Genomic DNA, 24,005 nt, shown 5'->3' on the forward strand with positions numbered 1-24,005 from the left:
TCCTTAGTTCTAGGTTGCTTCTCTCCTTGATTAGTTTCCATCCATTGCTTCTTGTCCTGCCCTCAGGTGCTTTGGAGAATAGCTTGACCCCTTCCTCTTCTCTGTGGCAACTCCTGAGCTACAAGGCAATCGGCTTGGACGTTCATACTCTTTACCCGTGACGCCTCTGATAAGGGGTAGACCTTCCACTTGCTTACATATTGGACTTGTCTCCTGTGCCACCTCGAATTGAGGATTCATTGCACCTCATGATGGGTTTGGCCTTCTATTACAATTGGGTTTGGGGGCTCATGAGCTAGGGGCCTCAGTGTTGATCCAACCACGGGTTTTAATAGGCTACTATGGAATACTGGGTATGTTTTCTCTAACAATCAGGGCAACTTCAATTGCACCGTGACTGGGATGATCTTTTACTATGGGGAATGGCCCCATGAACTTTGGCCCCAATGTCTTGCTAGGCAGTCTTAACCCGAGATGTTTGGTGGAGAGTTAGACACTATCATGTCACCCACAGCCCTTCTTTTTGTTAAACTAGACATACCCAATTCCTGCAATTGTTCTTCATGTATTTTAGCCTCCAGTCCCCTAATCATCTTTGTTGCTCTTCTCTGCACTCTTTCTAGAGTCTCAACATATTTTTTCACATTGGGTTGACCAAAGCTAGATGCAATATTCCAAGTGTGGAATACCGCACCCAGCTTTGGTCGCCACAAGGTAATATTTCTTCTAACTCTCTCTAGCGTTCTTAGCCAATACCTGCTGATTTATTTTACCATTTATCAGTATTCAGGTCCATATCTATTTGAGCATTCTGAAATTAATCATTGCAAGCAAAAGAAAAACCCTTTCCTTGGATTTCCCCATTAGATTCACTGATGCCCTTTAATAGCAAAAGTTTGCAAGCTTGTTCCAGCATGAAAGCAAATGCAAAAATCAGTTAAAGATAGATTGAGTGGCTCTGAGTAGTATTTCCAGAGCTTAGCGAAAGGTCTGGACATGCTTTTAAATGCAAGAAGTTATATTCAGCAAGCATGATTGTTGTGTATAATTGGCGGCTTCCCAGTGAGATTTGAAACTGCCCTAGCATTTCTAGGGTTACAACAGCATTCTCAGATTTCCTATGCAAGCAGTATTTTTTTTTAGCAAAGAGATTTTTATTTCTCTACTTTTTTTCAAACACAATGAAAATAAGTGCTCTGCCCCATTTTAAAGCATTTTGTTGGTATTTCCTTGCTTGTCAACCAGAAATCTAGGTTGATTAAAGCAGAAGAAAGTAAAAATATTATTCATCAGCTGATTGTGGATTGGCGGTCTTCTAGTTATCATGAGATGAGAAAAGGTGAATCAATCATTTGTGCTTATACCACCAAATAAAGGCAGAGCCCTGGTTGAATGACAAAATCATTGACTAGGAAAAGGCCTCTAAATCCATTGAATCCAACCATTTGTCAGAAATGGTGCTTGGGCGGGGGTTGGACTAGATGACCTAAAGGTCCCTTTCCAACTCTGTTAATCTAATCTAATTTAAACCACCTTGTGAAGTACAGGAATCCAAATTAAAACTCCATGACCAATGATTGTCCTGGTAAAGCTCACCACCAATGGCATCTGCATTAAACTGCAGTGAAGACAAGACAACATGCTTGCAGTGATATAATCACACAAATATTACATTAGATGCAAATCTACTAAGTCCAGGAATTAATATGATTGCAGCATCACACACATATTGTCACCCATATATGTCCACCCATCTCTCTAAGTAAAAGTTTCCCACTCTTAAACTGCTCTTAATGATAGGCATATTGCGATATTTTCCCAGTATTCAGTGGGAATCTGCCTTCAATATCTTAGGTTCTGGGTTCTGCATTCTAGGTTGATAAAGAAAAGGTATCTTTTCTTTGTTGGAGGAAAAATCCAGTCTTGTTCCAAGCCAGGAGAAAGACACTGGAAATAAAATGGAAGCAGGCTTCAGGAAAGGAAGTTTCTACTTATTTGGTAGCCAGAAACTAGAGACAGTCAACCACTTTTTGGGGTGGTTGACAAAATTGGGTTGAGAGTGAGTGAGCTTTTATACATTCTTAAGGGCATTGTGATTGAGATGTCTGTTCCTATGCAAGAATATGTTCTTTAATATTTTAATGGCTGTTGCCAGATTCCTATGGGGTCATGTAGGGATCATGGCTGGCTCTACAGGCAAAAGGAGAAATGCAAATCCTTCCGCTCCTTGCCTATTGTATTGCTTATTTGGAGTTTCTGGTTGATCTTTGCTTATGAATAGATTGGTGCAGTCTTTCTGAATGAATACAAAATCTCCATTCCTAAAGACTAGCCTCTTCATGTTTCTGCTTGAGGCTGTTTTCCTACAGCAGGAAGACTGGGGCTGCTTTCTGCCTTTAAGAAAATATTTCTCCATTTCTCTTTCAGGAAAATATTTTATTCTTCCTGTTTTTAATATTAAAAATAAAGAATATTTTATCCTGGGGAAGGGGTGGGGCTTCCTTCACTGTGATATTCCCACAGCTATTTAATAAGTGTTATCATATCCTCACAAGTGATATAATACTTGGCTGTTGGCACTTGGCTGTAGTCTTAGAATCATATTTGACATTTCAGCACTCCTTTGACCTTAACAACAGCATGTTATACAAAAAATCATACATCCCAGCCAGTCTATCTAATGAACACCTTTTTCCCCCTCTATATCCTTACTAGAAATAGAGCATATGTCAGAACGGCTCATTTAAGACAGAAGACAGGTAGAGAATGGCTGATGGAAATGCTCATTTTTAGGAGTGAAATTGAAGAGAGCGATTTAAAGGTCTCACCAAGCTAAGAAAGAGCACATCTTTCTTTTGCCTTCCTGCTATATCAGTACCACTGGGCTGACATTTAAATGCTCCTTTCCTATCAGTCTTTCTTTAAAAAGCTTATGAAAAATGAGCACTAATTAAGGAGTTGGGTGGGTTCCTTCAGTGGTGGGATTCAAAAAATTTACTACTGCTTCTGTGGGCATGGCTTGGTGGGCATGGCAGGGAAAGGATACTGCAAAATCCCATTCCCTCCCCATCCCATTAACCTGCTTTCCAGCGCTGTTCTCCTGTGCAGGGCAACAAAAGAAGACCCAGCCAATCAGCTGGGACTCGGAAGAGAATAGATGGGGTGGGGCCAGTCAGAGGTGGTATTTACCGGTTCTCTGAACTATTCAAAATTTCCGCTACCGGTTCTCCAGAACTGGTCAGAACCTGCTGAATATCACCTCTGGGTTCCTTCAAGCTGATAGCACATGTCAAGTAAGGCAGCTTGCAATCCAGTAGGATCAGTTTGTGGTCCACTTCATTTTCATAGTCAATAATTTCCTAGTTTATTAGGGATTTTTAAAAAGCAGAGTTATAAGAAATTGGTGGGTAGCCCCAATTTTAAACACTTGTTCCACTATCAAGCAAATATTGGTTCCAGGATGCAATTAATTAATTGCCAATAATTTTCTGAATTTTCTATAGCCCATTTTATCTGAACTTTATCACTTGCACCTTCTTTACATTTTAAAGAGAGATGCACCTAAAGTCTAAATGACTTGTATTTACCCCGTACTAAAGGCCATCAGGTCCAAATGGCCCATATTCTTCAGACAAGATAAGAGATTATCTTTCTCTCTCTTGCAGTTTATATTGACGTCAGAACATGATGGCATTCCTGATGTTCTCCTTCCGTCATGCCAGTTTGGCCTTTTTCCCTCCCAGCCTATGTTTAAACAATCTTGGGTTGCATTCTGGAAATGCTCCTACTTAATCTTGACACTGAGCCATGATGTGTAAACTTTATCTTCCTCCTTGCCATCGTCCTTAGCAAAGAGGTGTATTTGTGTGACCTGACCAGTTTGCCCAGTCATTGGTAAATTTCAGGGGTGGAGTGAGAAGGGAGGGGAAAGCTTGTAATTTAGACAAGCCATTGGCTGTTTGTCAACCAATCACCATCCTCAAAATATTTCTCAACAACATTTATAGGACAATATCTCTCCATAGGTGGCTGCAATAGCAACAACAGCCTGTTAAAGAATGCGGTTCTCCCAGGAAACGATATAACTACGGAATTATGCTAAAGATCCCCAGTTCCTGAAGAATACACGCTGCTTTACAAACAAACTCAAGAAGTTTACAGAGCAATATTCTAGCTTAGTTTTCCTCCACCAGATCTTCTAAATCATACATCCCAGCCAGGCGGCATTCATAAACCGGTTGGCTGGGAATGATGGGAACTGTTAGACCAGCACGTCTGCTGTTGCCTCAGTCCGTAAAACTAGATGAAACCGTGCCTTTATTTTCCCTAACCGCAACTGAGAAGAAGGGGGTATTTAATTGGACACTCGCTTGTCTGAAATGGTATGGGTTCTCTTGTTTGAGCAGGGGGCTGGACTAGAAGACCTCCAAGGTCCCTTCCAGCTCTATTTCTATTGTGACTCAGGACAAGGGAAGAAGAGCAGGGGATCACAATGGATCGTGTGTCTGTCCGCTCAGCGTGGACATCCTCTCGCTGGTTTAGATATCGCGTTGGACTCTGAGGCTTTCCCGGAACGAAGGAGCGCATTACGCAAGATTAAAGAGTAAAAGATACGCCACGCCCTTTCGTCCCGGGTTCTGCTCCCAGCTCCGGCCGGTGGCCGGCTTCCACCTGCCTCTGCGAAGTGCAGCGACCGCGATGGCAGGCGCCCGACTCGCTGGGTTCCCCGGAAGAAATGGGCTCGCCAAGAACCGGGAGCGAAGAGGAGACTTCGCCAGGATGGCCCGGTTCCGGGAGGAACGCAGCCAGATGGCCGCAAGCCTCGAGGTCTTCGCGGGGAAAGTTTCCGTCGGACAGCAGGGAGGAGGGGAGACCGGCGCCTTCGCCCTGAGCGATGACTCGATCCGGCCCGCGAGCTCTGAGTCCCGCCGAGGCTTCCCCGCCCCCGGCCCCACCCAGCGCTCTGCTCTCCTCCCCTACCTTCCAATTGGCAAGCCCAGCAGCCGGCCCCTAAAGCTATATATGCCTTGAACGGCCGCGCTATGGGACCCGAGCGGAGAGAGCGCAGCATCCTCATCCCGCCGCGCTCCAGCCCTTCCCTGCCGTTGCGCCGAAGGAAGAAGAGATCCCCATCCGACACCACCGACTCTTCCTCGAGGTTGCCACGAATCCCGACTGCCCGAGCCTTCCCGGGGCTAGATCGCGGCCGTTTTAGGTTCCCTTCGTAGCTCTTCTCCACCTTCCTCCCGCGCTTGACTTTTCAGGGTATAGCCCTCCCGCAGCTGGAGGTTTGCCGGCGTTTGAACCACCCACCCACCCACCCATCGTGCCATCCAGTACCAGAATTATGAGTTCCCCTTTGAGGCGAGCGGCCCTGCTCAGCTCTCTCCTAAAGCTGCGAGGTCCTGGGAGCGCACCTGCTTTGCAGCAGCAGCAACAGCTGCCCACTTCGTCCGTGTGTGCCTTGGAGCCCAAGGCTCAGGTGCCTTCTTGCCCCATGCACGCTCCCCACTCACTTTCTGCCTTGCCAGGTCCTGTCAAATGGCCTCTGATGGGCAGCCTCTTAGACATCCTCTGGAAAGGGGGGCTCAAGAAACAGCACCAGACGCTGGTGAGTAATCTGTGTTCCCCCACCCAACCCTTCCCAATAGATTCTTTTGCCCAAAGCTGGCATTTGGCTGACTGTTGAGGGTCATGTATGGTAGAACAGGTAGCTAGTTCTTTGAATGGCAAAAGTAGTTGCTAGCCCTCTCTGACCTTAAGGTTTTAGTGGCAGGATTGAGAAAGGTCTCTTAAGAGCTTGGAAAGTTTTTGCAAGATCATCTAGTTCAGCATCCCCTATGGTTGTGGTGGACTGACCGATTGCCAAATTCCCAGACAGCATCATTCCCTACAGATTGGATCAGGTTAATCAAGTCTTCAACCAATGCAGGGAATCAGTTGCTGGCGCATCCTCAAATGTGTTCCTGCATCTTTCTTTAAAAACTCCTTAAGGAAGAAGCAAGCACTTTTTGAGATAACATGTTCTTATATCGCCACACTACGAAGTCCTTAATCAAATGCTTAATATAAGCCTCCCCCCACCAACCATCACCACCATTTGAATAGATTCATTCTGGTCCATCTTTTGTCTGTGTCTTATAGAATGCTAGATAAGTCGATGTGTGAATTGAAAGTTGTGTGTATTGTACGGTATGTTTATTTGCCTCTTCTTGCAAGGAGTTCTGTGGGTGAGCCTTGGTGATGGAGTCCTTAGCTGCCCGGTTTAACCTCCCCTCTTCCTTTCTTTTTCTTTCTCCTAAAGGCTGAGTACCACCAGAGGTTTGGCAAAATCTTCCGCATGAAACTTGGGAGTTTTGACTCGGTTCATATAGGTGCACCCTGTCTGCTAGAGTCTCTCTATAGGAAAGAGGGTGTGTATCCACAGCGCCTGGAGATTAAGCCCTGGAAAGCCTATCGAGACTACCGTAAAGAGGGCTATGGGCTACTTATCCTGTGAGTAAAGACCTAGAAGGACACACACCGCTTTGTGCTGAGAATGCTCTGTGCTTATGTTGGGTTGAGGTGTAAAGGCAAAGGATGCTAAGAGCAAATAGTTCAGATTGCTGTTTCATAAATATGGTAGTAGTTTCATTATTTATAAATATTAAATGGGAGAAAGTCCAAGTGTCATTTATAGGTGATGGATACTTTGCAATCACATTCAACCTATTTTTTAAAGGTTTTCTTTAAGGTTCTTTGTCTTTTGGGACCACATTTTTATCCTGAAAGCAAGCAAGGTTATCAAGGCGAACCAGTGTATCATTGTCTGGTTAACTTGGACCCAACCCTCCTGGCAACATTAGAATGGAAAAATTGCAGCAGGAAAAAAAAAAGGCAGTTTTAGATCAAATGCACATAAGATAACGTTCAAGCTAGAAGGGAAATGCAGAATGTGAAGAATGCTGTATAATGGTGATTTACTATCTCAGTAAAAGTCACTGACCACTTTCAGTGATTTCCTCCAAAGATCAGTGACAACAGAAGCATCTAGTACATCTTCCCAAAAGCTGAACAGGACTCTCAAAGTTTTAGGAGAAATTAAGTCAAAAGCATTTCAGAAAAAACCCAGCATAAACCCACATGCATAAGGTATATTTCCATGTATGCTCAAGCTTCACTAAGGGGAAATTTTGTCTTTATTTTATTTAAAGGAAGTAACATATTGGGATGCAAAGTCCTTTTTCCATACTATCAAACTTGATTAGTCTGCTTGTTATCTTCCTTAAAATATATTAGCATTCACTTACGGAAACTACCCAGGTTTAATATTGTTTTAACATTTCCTCATACACCTTTTATTTTAACCAGGAAATATTAAATTTCTTTTAATCACTTGGATATTTGTTTTTCACAGAGAAGGGAAGGACTGGCAGAGAGTAAGAAGTGCATTTCAGAAGAAATTAATGAAACCCATGGAAATTGTAAAGTTGGACACTAAAATCAATGAGGTACTGCATAAGTATAGGTGTTCAAAATTATCTCTAAAAGTTTGATCCAGGCACAGGTGTAATTTCAAATTTGTGACACTCTTGTTATTATGTGGATTGCTTTAAAAGAGGGAGGGAGGAAATTAGAAAAGTGTCTCTCCAGAAATCACGTGAAATCTTTCTTAACTTATACCAGTTGGAAATCTAGTTGAAACAACAATTTTGAATGCATCTCACTGATTTTCCTGGCATGTACAAATGTATCAATCAGAGAAAAGTGAAGGCTACAATTTCCTTTTTAGCATGCCAAATTTCTATATGCGGGAAGAGGAAGTATTAAAGTGAAGAGCAGGTATTCATATCTTAGCCTTCAATTGCAAATGGCTTAAAAGCATATTGCTTAATTTCTATTTCACTTTACTATTTCACTAGTATCCATCAGGTACTACCCTGTTTCTCCAACAATACGGCCTCCCCCAATAGGAAGTCCCAGCATGTTTTATAGGTATGAAATGAAATTAAGCCCCTCCCCCCAAATTGAGGCCTATATTAAAACATGCAAAATGGGGAGGAATGGTGTGGGGACTTGCCGTTAGAAAGTACTTTTGTTGCATACCTGGATATGGTGTTGCCTGCGTTGACCCCGATACGAAGTGCCCCACCAACACCGAGGTCAACATCCAAGCTGTCACCACCTGCCCGAAGATGCAAGGGGGGCGGGGGAATTAAGTCACCCCCGAAAAGACGGCCGAGCCATTTTTTCGGGGCTCAAAAAAAAATAAGACCCAGCCTTATTATATGAGAAACACGGAAAATTATATATTTTTCACATCTGACTTAGTTAAAGTTACCAAATGAAAAGTGCTTTTCCATCCCTATGATAATTTTGATCACCCCTTTTCTGTATCTTTTCCACAGCATCTGTTTTATAATGCACCGATCAAAGCTTACATGATATTCCAAGTGTAGAATTGGCACATCATAGATTTGAAATTTGATCCACTTCCTAATGACTTTTCATTTTTCTGATGAAGAACACTTAAGAGGTCTTTTCAATCTCTTTCACAGGTCCTAGCTGATTTTATGCAGCAGATGGACACACTCTGTAACCAGAATGGAGAAATAGAAGATTTATATTCTGCCCTGAATAAATGGTCATTTGAAAGTAAGCTTTTCATTCATTCTGGGTTCAGTGCTGCTTTTTCTCTATACTAAAATGTATATATGTAGGTTACTTTCCCCAATCTGGAGTTCTCAGAATGCCTTAACCAGGATGGCCATGTTGGCTAACAATTCTGGGATGTTCCCTCCTAATAGAACTGAAAGGCACCATGTAAAGATCAGCTAAAGAACAAGTTTGGTGTAGTGGTTAAATTGCTGGCCTAAATACTAGGAGACCATGAGTTTAAGCCCTACCATAGGCATGAAAGCTAGTTGGGTGGCTTTGGACCAATCATTCTGTTTTAGTCCAACCCATCTCATAGGATTATTATTGTTGGGAAAATAAGTGAAGAAGGACTTTTAGGAATGTTACCTACCTTGATTTACTTATAAAATAATAGAGATGGGATAAATTTTTTTATAAATAAATAAACTTTCTCCATGTAGAGAGGAACTCTGGCCAGTTGCTTATTACTAAATGCATTGTCCTTGGGGGGTCTCATTAGTAGTATTACTGGACATTGTATATTAATTGCATCAAAAGGGGGTGATTGGGTATCATTAAAAGTTCTCAGAGAGATATGTCAAAAAAAAACATAGTCAAGATTCTGGAAAATGCTTTTGCCATCAATTCTTTTTTTTATGCTAGGTATTTGCCTGGTGCTGTATGGGAAAAGGTTTGGACTTTTGCAGCAAGACGTAGAGGAGGAAAGTTTGAACTTTATCAAGGCTGTTAAAACGGTATGAACATGCCACATGCATGATAGCTAACTGATTTTCTGTAAGATATTAGCAAGTCAGAAGTATCTGCTCCTATAGGAATTGCAGTCCAAGGATCCATCTACTCTGCTATTGCACATCCCAGCCTTCCATGCAGTTATTCAATTATTCTGGGGTGTGTCATCTATAAACCTTATTTATTTAGGTCAAGGATCTCAATCAATGGAAACTACTGAGAAGTCCCAACTGGAGCATCTCAATAGTTTCCATTGATTGAAGTCCTTGACCTAAATAAATAGAAAAAGCCCTTGATGCTCAATAAGAAAATAAGCTGCAAGGAATAATTCCAGAATATAGAATAATACCTTATAGTAGGCTGGGTCACCGGTTGATTGTTAGTTGCTCTACAGATGTCAAGGATTCTTTTCCCACCACTTTTTATGAAGATTCCGGAGACTATCCCTGGGTCCTTGCAAAGCAGGCATTCAATTTCCAATTGGTAGCCCTCCAGAAATACTTCAGATAGTTGCCCTCCAAATGGTGGACTCAGACTATGTTCATACAAAACCCTTAATCAGATAAAAGAAAGTTCCTAGTGTAACAATCAAAGCTTGGTGCATTTTAATCTCATTAATTTGGGGGACAAGGCTTAATATGTTGTGCAAACCCCATTTGTTGCATAAATCTGAGAGAATTCTGAGAGACTGAGATAATTCAGGATTCAGGTTAGGATTTTGTGCAGTACACTGAAATATGTAAGGATTACTATGATCCCTGGTCCACATGGAACAGCTTCTACTTGGTATTCTAGTTTAAGGTTAGCTCAGTTTATTGAATCTAAGTCAATCCTTTCTCTAACAGTAAAATATATGTTCTTCTGAACTTTTCCTAGTAGTTTAATAATGGTGTTTGTCCTTTTCTTTATTTACTACAGATGATGAGTACTTTTGGGAAGATGATGGTGACACCAGTTGAACTCCATAGAAGTCTAAATACTAAAGTTTGGCAAGCTCATACAAATGCATGGGATAATATATTTAAGACAGGTAACTGAAGAACACTGAAAATATTTTGTGAAATATGCATTTGCATCTTAGGTTGGGCAGTGGATTTTGCATCTTGCATCAACAAACCAGTCTGACTATCTGGAATTCATTTGAACAACTCTGTGGAATAGGTTAGATCAGTGTTTTTTTAACACTTGCAGCCTTAAGATGCAAGGACTTCAATTCCCCAGTCAGAATTCTGGGATTTGAAGTCCACATAACTTAAAGTTTCCAAGTTTGAAAAAGATTGGATTGGATAAAGTGAGAACACCAGCTTTTATCAAATCATTAAATTCTATGGCTGAACAAACATTTAAACTTAGCTCTCCTTAAGCAAAGAGACTTGCCTATATTGTGAAATGGGTACTTAACTTTTTTTGGCTATTAGTTACAGTTTATATGAATACTTGATTATACAATTTAAGTTCACCATGGAATGAGTAAAAATACTAGAATAGACTGCTCACTAAGGCAACCTTTTAGTTTTCTCCCATACAGATTTGAACATTATGCTTTAATGAGTCTCAGAGAAATAACCAAGGATTATTAAAATAAAATAGGGATCTGAATCTTATTTTTGCATACTAACAATCTTCATCCTTTAATGAAAGAGGAAGGAACTTCCCTTTTTGTAGACCAACCTCTTAAAATCTGTGGCTCACCAGTCATATTGGAACTGATTCTCCTAGAATTCCCTGTTTTCAGACAGGCTGGCCAGCAGTCCTGGGAGATGCAGTCCAAATATATTCAGAAGATGATAGACTGAAAAAAAATAATTTAATTTGAAACGTTTCCTGATGTTTTTGAATGTTTTAATGTCTTGTGTATATAAAAAAGTAGACCTTTTAGGTTTCCACACCATAATATTATTATCGTTTTCTCTTTTCTTCTGCAGTGAAATGCTCCATTGACAGCAGGCTGAAAAAACACTCTGCAAATCCCTCTGAAGACTTCCTCTGTGACATCTATTTTGGGAGCCAGCTTTCGAAGAAAGAACTATATGCTGCTATTGCAGAGCTTCAGATTGCTGGGGTTGAAACGGTAAATACTGTTTTTATTTTTCATTTGTAAATGAAGAGTGATTTCAAATTTCTGATAACCTGCCACACAAAGGCTTTTTCCTTCTCATTCAGTCTTGTTCTTTCAGGTAGCATTTCTATAGTTAGCATAAAATAAGGGATTTTAACACAGTGATAACATTGGTTTGTACATTCCATTTTGCTGTAAGATGCTGTAAGATGTTGTAGTTTTCCTTTTTTTTCTAGGATGATGATTTCAGGCCATTCACCACAATGGTGCATTCCAGAAGTATCTCGTATAACTCAGATCACACACAAATTTTGATCATGATGGGAATTATTGTGGAAAACCTATGGATAACCCCAGGTTGAAGGAGCCTGGTGAACTATCTTGAACTTAACTATCCATTCTTTGGTACAATTCCATGGGAATTATAAGCTGCAATTGATACTGTGTAGGGTTACATGTATAGGGTTCAAGCTAACTACTTTATTGTATTCTGCCTATACTATAGGGATCTCTCTAGAATACTTGTCTTCTCTTGGGGACAAACAGATAAGGTCTCATGGAATTTGTGGGGGGTAGCGTCAGCCCTAGATCTCTTGCAATTGAGCAATAACTCAAGGCTAATTCCTCTCTTGATGTTGTCTTCTTGCCTGTCTGGCAGTTTCTCAACACCAAGTCACCTAAACTGATAGTCATCTGATAAACTAGATGACTATTTGGACAATTTCACGAAGTCATTTGGAGTTAAGGAGATTATTTCTTTTCAGACAGACATGGATGGGAAAAACACAAGGACATAAATGCTTGCTTGGCAGTTGGCATCTAGCACTAAATAATTGTGAGATAGCTGACTTCTGCAGCAATCTATCCACACACCACTGTGTCATTCAGTATATATTATGGATGTGCTGCATTTCAGATTCAGTCTCTGAATAATACATAATAATATGTTTACATTACTGAAAATACAGCACCTTGCTTTAAACACCTTTAAAACAGCTGCATCCTTTCCCAAGTTTGTGCAGTAGGGGTAGATGGTAGCCATCTAGGAAAAGAGGTTGCTGCTTTGAGATATTGCGTTTGAGCTCCACATGCTCTTTTTTCTGTCTCTAGACAGAATCTGAAATTCTGTACAGCCCTGGAGTTTATCCTTTTCATTCCCAAATGTGGTGGAATGTGCACCTTTGAAGGGAGAGGTGGTAGAATGGTGCTGCTTAATGGTGAAGCAGCAGTTTCCTAGGAAGGAGAAACCACATTCAAATGAAGGGAGTGACACAAGAGACAACACAACCCATAACTGCATAGGAGACAGATATTTAAGATGCCACTCCCTAGAATCTCCCAGGGTATATCCATTAGGGTATAGATTTAGTCTGGCAAGATTCTGTCTACATATTAATGAGCAAATAAAGAACTGAACTTTAGCTAGGTCAAATTTCTATGTCATTCTTGGGTTGGGCCTGATATATCTGCTGGGCTGTATTGCAAACAAACATCCATCTGCAGCAGAATCTTCTGGGATAGGAAAGCTCTGGATTTGTTGAATCCTTGAACAGGATGTAAAACATAGTAGAATCCTACCAGATATAGTCAGTTGCAAGTATAATTAATTAGAAATTACACAACTACATGAATGTAGACTTATGCAGATATTCTGCTTGTATACGTGAGAAGTAACATGAAGAGTGTGAACTGGTGCCTCAAGCCATTCAAAATATTGTTGCCAAGTTCTAATTTTCAAAGCGGCGGAAAGAAAGCATTTAACTTTATTTTGATTAAATCAAATTTAATCCATTCGAACCTTCATTTATTATTAAATTTTGGAAGAGTATTTTTAGCATGACATTTAAGAGCTGTGGAAGGGAGTCTTTGACCTTCCCAAAGGTTGCCAAATTCTGATAGAGTTGATGGGACCAAGTCATCCACCCAAGTCTGAAGAACTGAATCAGAGCTTTTTTCACTTTCTTGTTTCCTATTGGGGGAGGGGGATTTCTGTTGAATTCTAGAGAAATCTTATGAAAGTTCTACCTGCACAACAGGTAGGAAAATTAGAAGTAGAGGAATTTAATTCTAGTGTTGAAAATGGATGAGAAAAAAGAGACGGTTGCTTATATAAAAGTTGAAAGCAGAAAAAACTTTGAATGGTCCTACTGTGACCTTGTTGTCCTTCAGAAAGGGGCAGTAAAGTTCAAAACTCTGTAATACACCTTACAACACACAAGTACAGGTAGACCTTGAACTGAGGCCGGAATTATGGTTGTAAGCTGTTACACTTGTAAATCAAGGCATCATTTTTTGACAATTTTTGAAGCAGTCATTAAGGAAATGCTGTGGTTGTTAGGCAAATATGTTTTACAAAACATCAAAAATCACAGTCATATGAATGTGAGATCCTGCAAACAGCCATAAAGGTGAGTCAGTAGTCAAGCACCCAAAACGCAATCGAGTGACCGTGTGTATGCGTGCACATTGTGTGCAAGCATTGTAACTTCTAAATCAAGTCTTAAGTAGCTTTTGTTGGCCTGTTGTAACTTTGAACTGTTGTTAAGCAACAAGTTGTAAGTCAAGGGATACCCATGGCATTATAGGCAGTCTTCAACTTACAATCACAATTGAGCCCAAATGTATGTTGCTAAGTGAGGAATTGGTTAAGTGAGTTTCGTCCCATTTTATGACCTTTCTTGCAACATTTGTTAAATGAACAACTGCAATTGTTAAATTAGGAACATGGTTGTTAAGGGAACCTGACTTCCCTATTAATTTTGCTGGTCAGAAAGTCTCAAAAGGGGATCATATGATCCCGGGACACTGCAACCGTCATAAATGTGGGTCACGTGCCAAATTTCAGTTATGTGACCAAAGATCATAAGTGTAAAAAACTATCATACGCCATTTTTTTCAATGCTGTTGTAACTTTGAACGGTCATTAAATGAACTGTTGTAAGTCGAGGACTTGTATTGGAATCATTGTAATATATAGGCCTACGTCAGAGAGCTGACAGGGAAGCAGCTTATCTAGTTCATTGGATATGGGGCAACTGTACATATATTTTTACCTGTGTTTCACTTTTTGTCTTCTTGCATGGAGGCTAACTTCTTATTACAGATGCTCTGAACTTGTACTAGGGAGACCAGATTTTACTCATCCACATTTGAGACTAGATGAGTAGGGCATAGAATAGAATAGAATAGAATAGAATAGAATAGAATAGAATAGAATAGAATAGAATAGAATAGAATAGAATAGAATTCTTTACTGGCCAAGTGTGATTGGACACACAAGGAATTTGTCTTGGTGCAAATGCTCTCAGTGTACATAAAAGAAAAGATACATTCATCAAGAGTAAAGAGTCATAAGGTACAACATTTAATGATAGTCATAGGTTACAATAAACAATCAAATCATACCAGGAAACAGTCAATAAAAATATCATAAGGATACAAGCAACAAAGTTACAGTCATACAGTCACAAGTGGGAGGGGAGGGGTGATAAGGAGTGATGAGAAGATTAATAGTAATAGTAGTGAAGACTTTGTAAATAGTTGGACACTGTTGAGGGAATTATTTGTTGAGCAGAGTGATGGCATTCAGGAAAAAACTGTCCTTGTGTCTAGTTGTTCGGGTGTACAGTGCTCTATAGTGTCGTTTTGAGGGTAGGATTTGAAACAGCTTATGTCCACATACACAAAGGATATAAGGGTATATTTGAGGATATAAAATTGCAGTGAGTACTTTGCCAGAACCATGTCAGAAGCAATAATGTGTGGGACTGGGACAAAAAAATATGCAATTTTATTTTCTTTCTTAATTAAAATTAAATAGTTAATGTGGGCACCCTCCATTATACATTTAATAATATTTCCTTCTGTTTCATTACAAGTTTATACTTATAATTGGATAATTGAGGCTTTTAGAAGCTCATTTGGCCTCAGAACTTCAGATTATCCATCTTGGTTTCCATCAACTGCTAAATCTCCAAATTGTAGGGTCATAGACATTTCTCTAAATTGTGAAGCCTAATGTTTTTAAGTGTCTTCACATTTTTTTACAGAACCATTCCTAGGATAAGAGCAAGTTCAGGCTTTTTACCTACCAAAGTTGCCTATAGAACAAAACATTTTTGTTTTGTATTATGTGTTTAGGTTTCCTCTGTTACTATAATAATCCAGAGTGATTTCTGTTGACTTTGTTTTTAGACTGCCAACAGTTTACTTTGGGCTCTGTACAACATCTCCTGCAAGCCAGATGTCCAGGCAAAGCTGTTTGAGGAGATACAGAATGTGGTATTACCTGGAGAAGACCCAAATTGTGAACACCTGAAAAAAATGCCCTATTTGAAGGCATGCCTGAAAGAGTCAATGAGGTAAACTGATTCACAAACCTAAGAATAAAATTATTATTTCCCCTTGAATTGACAGCTGTAGAGCAAAAAATTCAAGTAAATATTGATAGCTCAAAAGAAGACTGATGTAACATGAATACATAAATAGAACAGGCTGAAATTCCACCTGGGCCACATTTTTCTCTTTGTTTGAGAAAACAAGAGCATGATGTAATGGTGTATGAAGAAGACTTTGGGAGACAAGGGAAAGAGATGCTACCTAGGGAATGGTCAGATAAGAGATAGCATAGCCCACAGATGGATAATGGGCAACACAAAAGGTTAAAAGGGACCCTTCTTAGGGTTGCCACAACCCAGTCTCTAAAAAATATAACAATTTTGTTGGAAATTGAAACTTCTGTGAAGAGTGAAGAATTTTGAAATGGTCACACCAAACCTTTCTAAGATAAGGATGTTAACACATTCATGGTGCTCTGAGCAACAGATTTGGAAAGTCACTTTGGTTACATGGATGTTTTGTATAGTGGTGGTGCAGTGGTTAGAATGCAGTACTGCAGGCTACTTCTGGTAACTGCCGGCTGCCAGCAGTTTGGCAGTTTGAATCTCAAGGTTGACTCAACCTTCTATCCTTCCAAGGTTGGTAAAATGAGGACCCAGATTGTTGGGGGAAATATGCTGACTCTGTATAGAGGGCTTAGAGAGGGCTGTAAAGCACTGTGAAGTGGTATATAAGTCTAAGTACTAGTGCTAGTGCTATAGTCCAGCTGATAATGTGTGTCTCCCTTGATAGATTTGTTTGACATCCCAAATAAAGTGCATTTATCCCATTTTACTGTAGGTTAACACCTTCTGTGCCATTTACCACTAGAACCCTTGATAAAGAAACAGTCCTTGGGGATTATGCTCTTCCAAAAGGGGTAAGTGACTTCCACCATGTATTGTAAGTGCTCAATTTATTTTGATTTAATGGTTGAATGCATAACCTGTTTTTCAACCAACAATAGCACTTTTATAAAATGTGATTGGCCTTATATCTTATCACACTTACTGGCATGTCAATGTTTGGGAGAGGTCCTGCATGGTATTTAGCATGGCCAGATCTCATAAATAAATGTTCTTCTTTATGTCTTAATAAATGCCAAGCACAGTGTTGCAATTGCTTTTAAATCTTAAACACTTCTTAGATATACAGATAGTGATTCAAAGCTGTAGGCCTTAAATACCCTCAAACATCATTTTTACATCTCCTGGTAGCAGTTTCTCACATGATTTCTTTCCATTATGAGTTAGGAATACACATGCAAGCTGTAATGTAAAGATCTACACTGCATTTAACATAGATTAAGCAAAAGTAGAAAAAAACCCCTTCCTTATCACTCCCCAAAATGCAGAAAAAATTATCTTTATTCTATCCATACGTATGACACCCAGTTTTATTCATTTGATTCTTCGCTTATACCCACAAAATATTGTCTGTGGTCTTTTGCTATATAAAAAAATATAATATCCTGAACAGATAACAGTAATTTTCTCTGGCATGTGTTTATTTATTAGATTTATTAGGCCACCCTATCTCAAGTACATAACTCTGGGTGGCTAACAATATGAAAAATAATAAATTACATTTTTTTAAAAATAGAAAAGATCAAATAGAACAATAAAAAGAAAATTACAAAAACATTGCTCATCAATCCCAAAAATGAGCTCCATCACACAGTTGTGGCCTCAGATTCAAAGAGCACTGAGCCACTGAGCAAACTGTGAGATATCCTTCAGTATATTTTATTTATTTTAAATTCTGTTGATCCAGCATTCATTGTATTATTGTAGGAGTTATTTGGGAAATTGAATAATGACTGCTGCCTTCATACCCATGTTGCTTAACACAACATCCTTAACCAGCTTATTCAAGAGCTTATCAACAACATTCTACCTCAGGGGTTTCAAACTCAAGGCCTGGGGGCCAGATCCAGCCCACAGGGTACTTAGATTTGGCCTGCAGGGCTACCCTGGAAACAATGAAGGACTGGTTTGTGGTGCTTTTGCCAGTGAAAATGGGTTCCTGAGCTCTGTTTTTACTGGCAGGGGGTTGCAGGAGGCCCTGGTGGCAGCCGAAAATGGAGCTAAAGAGCCTGTTTTCTCTGGCAGAGCACTTGGGCCACCACAAGTGCCCTCGACAGGAGTGGCATTGAGCTGGCAACACCCACCCTGGCCACACCCACTCCAGCCCTCCAAGGTCAAACACAACCCTGATGCGGCCCTCAATGAAATCAAGTTTGACATTCCTGTTCTATTGATTTTGCCTTATGCAAGCTAAGTTTGTTTGATTAGATTCAATGTATTGAGTGCAATGTATTGAGTGAATTAATGAGTTAATTCAGTAAGCAGATTGCCATGTGTGAACATGATCAGTATATATAAGCAGACATTTAACCAATGTCGTTCTTCCCTGAACCCCAAAGTAGTAAAGTTATTGAGAAGAAAATCATTTGTTGATTATTCAGTGAACTGCCCAGTTAAATAATAAAACATATTTTCACATCACTGCTCTTCCTAAAAAAATTATTTTAAATTATAAGGCCTAATCCTAATCTCTTAGAGGTGAGGAAAGTTTTTGTTTCTGTAGCATTACTTAACATGCTTGAAGTCTGATCCTGATCCTGAAAATGGCTCCTAATAAGATTTAACTTGTCTTCAAAAAGAGGAAACAACCCTGTATTTTTTTCCCTAAGAATGCCATTTCTCCAAAGAACTATAATCCTGCCTTTTTTTAATTCACTGGAAATATATCTTCATTGCAAGAAGTTTTGAAAATTCTTGTCATAATTTTATCTCTTGTTGTTGATTATGATATTTTCATTGGATTGTGATATGTTTCTACTTTAGGTTCAGCATCAGTGTTTTGATATAGGCAACTTTGAGTCTTTCCGCCCTCCCCCAAAGCAAAATATGTCCATGTTCCATGTTCCACTCATTTGACGTTTTTCTCATTGCTTTGTAAACACACTTTGTGTATTTGTGTTTGTATTTACAGACTGTCTTGATGCTTAACACTTACGCTCTGGGATGCAATGAAGAATATTTCAGTAACTGGAGTGAATTTCAGCCAGAACGTTGGTTGCAAAAAACTATCCATCCATTTTCTCATGCTCCATTTGGCATTGGAAAAAGAATGTGTGTTGGGCGCCGACTGGCAGAGCTGCAACTTCAGCTAGCTCTCTGTTGGGTAAGTGTTCAGTTATTTTAAATACAAATCTCTCCATTAGTCTGTACAAAAGAGAAACCATTCTATGGCAGCAGAAATGTATGGATGATCTTGGAGAAAGAGGAAAAGAGATGCCACCTAGATAATGGTCAGACAAGAGAGAGAAGAACCCATAGTCACTTAATGGTCAGAGAGGAAAAAAAAAACTTAAGAAAGACCTGCCAAAATTGATCAGACAGTTAAAAGTGATGGTGGGAAGTTTGTACTTCCAGACTTGCAAGAGATGTTAGACTTACAGAAATGTGGAATTAACTCTTCTAGTTGTGTTTCTTATCTGGTTTACCTGGAAGAGCTGACATCCATATAAGTGATTTATACCTACATATAATCTTGCAATTAACTGCAATTTTGTTAATCTCTGATGGTATTTTGCTGGAGAGAGAGAGAGATCTGAGAGCCTAAGGCCTTTTTTTTCCCCCAAAGCAGGGAATATAACTGCTTTGCATGTACCATAGCAAGGGCTTGACCTTAATGTTCTTCTTCAAGCATGGCCACAAGAAAAGATGTATGTATGTTCCTGCTTTGGCTTTGCATTCATCACAGTTCACTGCATCCATTGAATCCAATATGTGTGATGAATCTTAATGAGGATTAGAAGAAACAAGCCACTTTCCAAGCACAGATTACAAAACTGGCTAGTTTTCACAGTTTAGGATTTAAAGGTAGAAAACTTATCTGTTTTCAATTTCCAGTTGGTGAAGAAATGCTCAGTTTCCCTCCTTGTCATTTCCCTGGAGCATGGAAGAGCAGAGAATGCAAGCTTTTTGTTTCATTAAGCTAATGTATTAAAGTATTAGTGGAAGTTTATTACAATCTTTAATATATCAACACTGATTTTTTAAAGAAAAGTTATAGAACAGCTTATAGAACAGTTATAGAACAGTTCTTACATGAAGTGTGAGGGCCAAAATTTCTTGAGAAACAATCTGTTTAAGGTTTTTCTAGCCAAGCCGTACTGGAAGAACTGAAAAGTTACATTGGAGCCAGGGGTGTGATTCAAATTTCTTAACAACCGGTTCTGTGGGTGTGCCCTAATTTGTGGGTGTGGCTTGGTGGTCATGGCTTGCTGACTGGGCATGGCTTGGTGGTCATGTGACTGGCTGGGCATGGCTTGTATGTAAATATTGTAAATATTTATGTAAATATAGAATTTTTTATTTAAAAAAAGAGCAACTTTTACCCAAAATGAGGCAAAGCAGGCAGGCAGATTGAGTTGCTTGCAGAATCACAGAGTCACTCGCAGATCTACCTTTCTGCAATCTGCTGCCTGAGTCTGCACTGAAAAATAGAAACTTCAGTCCTAAGGAAGGTTCAGTTCTGCTCTCAGGCCAGTGGGGTGATTTGCCGGTTCTCTGAACTGTGCTGAATCATAACAACCGGTTCTATAGAACTGGTCCAAACCGGTAGAATCCCACCCCTGATTGGAGCAACTTTTGCCTTTGTACTGGAGGGCAAATTGTCTTTTTGACAAGATGAATTTCCAATTTTCATTAAATCCAGGAGGAGGTTGCTCTTTGCAAGAAATCTTCAAACAGAGGCTGAATGTTGTCTATCAGAGGTGCTATAGTGATCCTGCACTCAATAAAGGATTGAACCAGAAGATTCCTTCCAATTTTAGGGTTCTGTGATTCTGTGTTTGCCTTCCAAAGGTGAAGCGACCAAATGAAAGCATTGCTACAATCCTTCCTTCCTAAAAAAAAATATTGCTTATTTCTCTTACTGAAATGGATGAACTTTTCAAAGCCTTATGAACTTTGCTGTATCATATTTTCCTGCTATTACTGCCTGTGGGGTTAAACTTTGACTGATAGGTTCCCCAGTTCAGAATAAATCTTGATTACAGGTTGGGGAGGCTCTAATGAACTTCATTTCCCCCCTTGTATTACAGCTTATACGGAAGTATCAGATTATAGCTACTGATGACAAGCCGGTAGAAGCTCTTCACTTAGGAATACTCATCCCCAACCGAGAACTTCCAATTGCATTCAAACAACGCTAAGGTAAAAATTAGTGTCCCATTATGGAGTTAATTATATGTTTAAGGTGACCTTTAAAGGTCAAAAACAAAGATTCTTCAGAGATGAAATGAGGATGATTGTCAGTTGTTAAGAGTAATTCTATTTGCATGCTTTTGAAAAGGAAAATTTTTAGCCCTCATGATTGCAGAGGGATGGTGAAAGAAAAGAAGGAAAACAATGCAATTTGTTAATATCCTACGTTTTGAAAGCATATGCAAACACAGACAAAAATTTGGGTCATGATTGACCTCCATTTTGTCAAGTACAGAATCCATCTCCAAGTGCACTAATTGAATAATTAAAAGATTAAAATTACTTAAAGGTGATATATGGACTGAAGGTTCCTAGTGCAAATGCACGTGTGCTACGAATGAAATAAATAAGACATTTTAAAGTTCTATTTTTATCAGTTACTTTTTAAATTTGGCTACTAAGGCCTTTCATAAGTATATTGGTAATATACTTATGAAATATAGTATACTCATAAATACTATAGTAGGATAACTGTTTCCTTTTTCTTCCCGAACTGAACAATTTATTAAGTTGTCTCTTTGTTTTCCCATAGATTCTACTGGAGGAACAGCTGACACTTTTGTTAAGACAGCATTCTTGAATTTTGGATTCCCAGATCCTGCTAAAGTCTAGTTATATTTTGAGCAATGCGTGTTAGCAGCAAGGACAGAACAGCAGGAATCCAAAGATAGCTTGAAGGCAAATCAGTCAAGCTATATTGAGCACACCTAAGTAGTCACTTCACATTATTGTAAAAGTTATACCAAAGGTTCCAAATGGAAGAATGGCAGACTTACAAACTTGGAGGTTCTTTTCACCTAATCTTGGGATGAAAGAAAAGTCCATTCTTCTTCATCTGCTGCTGTGAAATGTACAGTTCTCGACCCCTGCTGTTAATGTTTGTAGGAAAACAATAATCGCAAAGTGATGGGATGATTGAGTCTCTGAGTTCACTCTTGATCTCAGGATGGAAACACCAGAGGACAAATTTTATCTTGCCTGTCCCCAAATCCTGGTGGAATTTTAAATGAGGACCTTTGTCTGCAAGAGGGTGAACATTATTGCAAAGGGATGGAAAGTATATGTTAGATGTCCATAAAGAGAAAGAATGGTGATAATAGAAGTACTACCCTCAGAGGAGGAAAGCTGTGTTAGTCTACAGTGGAAAAAAAATCTGGAATGTGAATGTAGGATTTGTAGAAAGGCTGAAGGGCTGTATTTGAAGTATGTCTGATTCTCTCTGATGTTGCATTGTTGTAACTACTGGCCCCTTGAGCAAACTCAGCAACTATATACAGAGAACATACAAACACGCACGCACTCACACAGAGGCTTTCAGGCAGACAGAACAATGAGTCACATTACAGAATGCAGACCACCCAAATTGTTATGAGCCCTTCAAGGTGATGCATACTTTGGAGACCAGAACAAATAACTTATGCTTGGTCACAGTGAACTGTGCACTTGATGACTCCATCTATGAGGTTAATAAGATTGTACAAGCAGACTAGTACAATTTATTTTCCACCAGATCAAATCCAGTTCCTAAATTATTTGTAGCAGTCCAACAAGGTCCAGTAACTTTTTCCTTTTGCTAACTGAAGCCTCGAGGCCATCATTAGGTATACAGATGCCTTAAATGGCAGGTATCATGGGAACAATGGCAGGTCTAGCTATTCCCTCCTCTCCAATATAGACACTCAAAATAACCTGCCCTCCACCTTTTAAGCTGTTTATCAGCTTTCACGTGTGGATGGTAGCAGAGGGAGATGGGGTGCTATTTTTTTTATTTTGCCACAATCAACAGTATGTCTTGGATTTGTCAGGTGTGATGATCATAATCTTTAACTGCCTCTAAAACAAGAGCAAACAAATTCTTTGGTACAATGTTGTAAGAGTTGCACACAGGTTTTTCATCTCTGAACTTAGAGCAACAAGATGTGATTCATTATGCACTCGACTTTCAGGTCTGTGAGCTGCCACTGTTGGAAATAGGATGCTACCCTGTTTAGACAATCAGTCTAGTCCAGCAAGGTTCCACTTCAGTTTCCAAATTCACACTGATATATCACAATTTATGCAGAATGTAACATCAGCCTTACAGCATTCCATAGAATATAAGGATTACAGTACCTAGGTATTTTCTTGTATTCCTTTTGATAGTTTCCTTCTTATTTTGTTTTTACGTGTATTTGTTTATAAAAAAGTAAATGTGTTTTTTTTAAGATGTCTCTATATTTTGAAGAGTTGTTCATTGCTTATTTTTTCTTTTGTTTTTTTAAAAACAAGATTTTAACATCCATTGATCATTGATATTAAACCCACTGTTCTGAGAATTTTATAATAAAAAGAATTTGTGCATATGGTTTTTTTTTTATTTGCATTGAACGTAATCCATGTCAAGCACCTTTTTTCAAGATTAGCACACTTTATAAATTGCTTGTAGTTGTGATACAATTCAAAATGGCTTTGCCCCGAATGCAAGGTTTGTACAAAATTATGATGTTGAGATTTCTTTAAAAATAATTTCCTCTAAATCTAAACTGGAGCCCAGACATCTTTCAAAATCCAAATCTCATTGCAGGAATCAATCAGCCCACATAGCACAAATACAACTCCCCACCCAAAATTAAAACTGTTTCCCCAATTCATATAACCCCAAACTAATGCATCATTCTACTGTATATTATATATCTCTGGAACATCTTACCCCTCGATGTGAGGTAGGCCCTAACCCTCCTATCCTTTCGTAAGGCCCTAAAGACATGCCTCTGCCGTTTGAGTTGGAGTCCCAGTGGGGGAACAGCTCAACAGAAGTGATTGATTAACAACAGATCCTACCTTTTCTCCACTCTGCTCCCACCCTCCCGATGTGTCTGGTTTTAATTTTTTATGTATTAAAGTAGGTATATTTTTTATGACTGGAAACCACCCAGATTTACCCT

General features: G+C 39.4%; 1 protein-coding gene across 1 annotated transcript; it reads left to right on the top strand.

The window, feature by feature from the left end:
* Positions 1–4,021: 4,021 nt before the first annotated feature.
* On the top strand, positions 4,022–23,421 carry CYP24A1 (cytochrome P450 family 24 subfamily A member 1). The gene is made up of 12 exons (XM_026697472.2): positions 4,022–5,611; positions 6,305–6,495; positions 7,397–7,490; positions 8,538–8,634; positions 9,280–9,371; positions 10,285–10,396; positions 11,292–11,437; positions 15,620–15,786; positions 16,604–16,682; positions 18,800–18,991; positions 20,919–21,030; positions 21,614–23,421. The coding sequence occupies exons 1-11, from the start codon at positions 5,348–5,350 to the stop codon at positions 21,027–21,029; spliced, it is 1,545 nt and encodes a 514-aa protein (XP_026553257.2). The 5' UTR covers positions 4,022–5,347; the 3' UTR covers position 21,030; positions 21,614–23,421.
* Positions 23,422–24,005: the final 584 nt, after the last annotated feature.

The sequence above is a fragment of the Pseudonaja textilis genome, chromosome 3 (genome assembly GCF_049901715.1).
Source record: "Pseudonaja textilis isolate UNSWEBS1 chromosome 3, rPseTex1.2, whole genome shotgun sequence".
NCBI lineage: Eukaryota > Metazoa > Chordata > Lepidosauria > Squamata > Elapidae > Pseudonaja > Pseudonaja textilis.

What these genes read in the sequence shown, in the direction of transcription:
- CYP24A1 (XM_026697472.2), top strand. Translation starts at nt 5,348, where the DNA reads ATGAGTTCCCCTTTGAGGCGAGCGGCCCTGCTCAGCTCTCTCCTAAAG. An exon ending in GGATAATATATTTAAGACAG is followed by an intron (nt 10,397 to 11,291) that starts GTAACTGAAGAA and finishes TTTCTTCTGCAG; the next exon opens with TGAAATGCTCCATTGACAGC. An exon ending in AGATTGCTGGGGTTGAAACG is followed by an intron (nt 11,438 to 15,619) that starts GTAAATACTGTT and finishes CTTTGTTTTTAG; the next exon opens with ACTGCCAACAGTTTACTTTG.